Genomic DNA, 2,657 nt, shown 5'->3' with positions numbered 1-2,657 from the left:
AGAGTTCGTTGGTGGAGAGCCGTGAAGACCACATCCGGGGTTTGGAGTTTAGCCTGAAGGCAGCGAGGAGCCACGGGAAGCTGAGCCTCAGAACGCATGAATATTTAAGGAGACGCATCCTCCCTCGGGGAGGAGATGAGTTGGAACAAGAATCGGGGGCCCAGGAGACCAGGTGGGAACTTAAAGGAGGGGGAACAAGACTATACTGTCCATCTCACACTATCTGCGGGGAGGGCCCGCGGGCGAGGCTTTGAAAGCTAATTCTTGGGTATTCCCAAGAATAGCAGACGGGGTTCCCCGTGCCCCTCCCTTGCAGGTAGCCAGCAGGGAAGGCCAAGCGAAAAGTTTCCAGGGGGAACTGAAGCCGGAGCTGCGCAGGGCTCTGCAAGGCAGTGGTCATCTCCTCCTCTTCACTGCCATGTGGCTGCTCCTCGTCCTTTCAAACTGTCCATCACCCCCTTCGTGAGGCCTTCCGGAAGCCCCCATTTAAAAGGCAATCTTCTGCCTGGGTTGTGGGCTCCATCCCCAGTGTGGGGTGTGCAGGAGGCAGCCGATCAATGATTCTTTCTCATCATTGATGTTTCTCTCTCTCTCCCTCTCCCTTCCCCTCTAAAATCAATTAAAAGTAAATTTAAAATAGATATAGTAATACTTTTTTGGCTTTTGCCAAGATCAGATGAATATAAATATATAATGCTCGTCCCCTTATAATTACAACCTTCTTCACCACCCATCACCTGGGACGGCTTTTGAATTTGCTGAGAGAGCAGGGATTGCTGATGGAACCCCAGGGAAATCGAGTTTGTTCAAACCAAATCTGACCAGAGGACTGCCTTTTGGGGGGGACGGGCTGCAGGATAAGGGGTGAGGCTGGGAGTGAAGGACAAGGGAGGCTGCCAAGGAATTGGGGTGTGTGGGCGCGACTCTCCCTGGCACCTCACGTGCACCCCACAAGGCTGGCACTGCTCTTCCCGGCGGCTCCTGAGCGAGCTGGGGTTTTGGAGCCTGAACTGAGGCTTGTGTGTGCCGTCTGTCTGCCCCACACCTGGGCTTTCAGGAAAGGAGGTGAGAAGGAAGTCAGTGGGAAGCAGAGGGGAAGAGGGAGGACCACAGCGAAGGAGGGAGGCCCCAGGGGGAGGTGGCCGCCTCGGAGGCTGGGCTGGGTACCTGTGAAAGCCCATCAGCCCACAGGCGGTCTGGGCCAGGGCTCCTGTGAAGCCGTCAAAGCAGGCAGAGGCCCAGGTCCCCGTGGCCGGGTCCAGCAGCTGCAGGGTAGACCTGTCGCTGGAGAGGCGGACTGCAGGGGGGAAGCTGGGTCAGCTGAAATCAATGAAAATATTTTTTGAAAAGGCAATCTTTGATTATTTCCCACCCTCCTTCCCTGTTTCCCCACAAAGCACTAGCCCCTCTGTGTGCTCTGTATTGGACCTGTGTGGTGTATTTCTGTACCCTCCGCCCCTGCCCGGCAGGAAGGCTCCGTGAAGAGGGGTTTGTCTGTTGTGCTGGTTGCTTGGCCCCTGGTGTCTAGACCCGGCCTGGCCTGCAGGAGGCGCTCAGCACATATCTGCTCATGCTGTCTGCCTGCTCTGAAGCGCGTCCCGTCTTCCTTGGGGCCTCATCTCATCCCGCGTGGATCGCATGGTGTCTGACTCTTTCCTCAGCTCTTCAGGAGCACAGAATGGCAGCCTCCGGAGGGCTGGGACCCTGGGCTCTGCTGAAGGGGAAGCAGAGAACCCGTCTCCTCCAGGGAGAGTTTAACTCAGGCACAGGCTCTGGTGGAGGGCGAGGCTGGCACCGCCCGCTGTTGCCAGGACCCGGCACCACCGAGTGGGTTCAATGTCAGCTGATGGCGCTCTTACGGCGCCAGTCACCCTGTTCCTCCTTCCCACGGCCGCGGACACGGCGACAGTGCGTTCACTCATTTCCCGTCTTCCTTGGGGCCTCATCTCATCCCGCGTGGATCGCATGGTGTCTGACTCTTTCCTCAGCTCTTCAGGAGCACAGAATGGCAGCCTCCGGCTCCACCCCCCACCCATTCCTGCCCCGGGGCATCACAGAACACCAGCCCTCCAGCCTCCAGGGCGGCTCCGCATCTGCCTTTGCTTGTTGAGCCTGTGTTGACCGTAACTGGGGAGACCAGATGTCCTGGGCCCGCCTCCACTGTGTCTGCTGCCTGGCATCATTATTAGTAGCTCCTCCTTCCACTCCCGAGGTACCAGCTTTGATGATGTATTACATGGCCCTACCCACGGCTCACACAGCCTGCACAGCCTGGGGAACTCCTCAGCGAGGGACCTTAAGGTCCGAGGGGAGCGTGAGCGTGGACTGAGGCAGTGGAATGGGGGTGCCCATAGGCATTTGACTTCTGATTTATAAAAACCCAAATACACAGGCTGTCACTCAGCCCGCTCCTCAAAAGCCCCATCACCACCCGCCGGCCTGGCTCTGGGGTTGAGCACTGAACTATGAACCAAGAGGTCACGGTTCAATTTCTGGTCAGGGCACATGCCCGGGTTGCGAGCTCAATCCCCAGTAGGGAACATGCAGGAGGCAGCCGATCCATGATTCTCTCTCATCCTTGATGTTTTCCTCTCTCCCTCTCCCTTCCTCTCTGAGATCAATAAAAACATTAAAAAACAAAAAAGTCTCAGTCACCC

The 2,657-nt window shown here is 57.1% G+C and overlaps 1 protein-coding gene across 1 annotated transcript in view; it reads right to left on the bottom strand.

Annotated features, from left to right (window-relative positions):
• The window catches only part of TMPRSS4 (transmembrane protease, serine 4), a 124,854-nt gene that overhangs the window by 17,841 nt on the left and 104,356 nt on the right, over positions 1–2,657 (bottom strand). The window contains exons 4-6 of the mRNA XM_006761588.2: positions 1,168–1,297; positions 738–746; positions 221–257 (exon numbers count right to left, since the gene is read on the bottom strand). Of these exons, the coding sequence (XP_006761651.1) occupies positions 221–257; positions 738–746; positions 1,168–1,297 (176 nt within the window). The remainder of the gene's footprint in view (positions 1–220; positions 258–737; positions 747–1,167; positions 1,298–2,657) is intronic.

The sequence above is a fragment of the Myotis davidii genome, unplaced genomic scaffold (genome assembly GCF_000327345.1).
Source record: "Myotis davidii unplaced genomic scaffold, ASM32734v1 scaffold97, whole genome shotgun sequence".
NCBI classification, from domain to species: domain Eukaryota; kingdom Metazoa; phylum Chordata; class Mammalia; order Chiroptera; family Vespertilionidae; genus Myotis; species Myotis davidii.
This window is presented reverse-complemented; position numbering and strand designations above follow the sequence as displayed.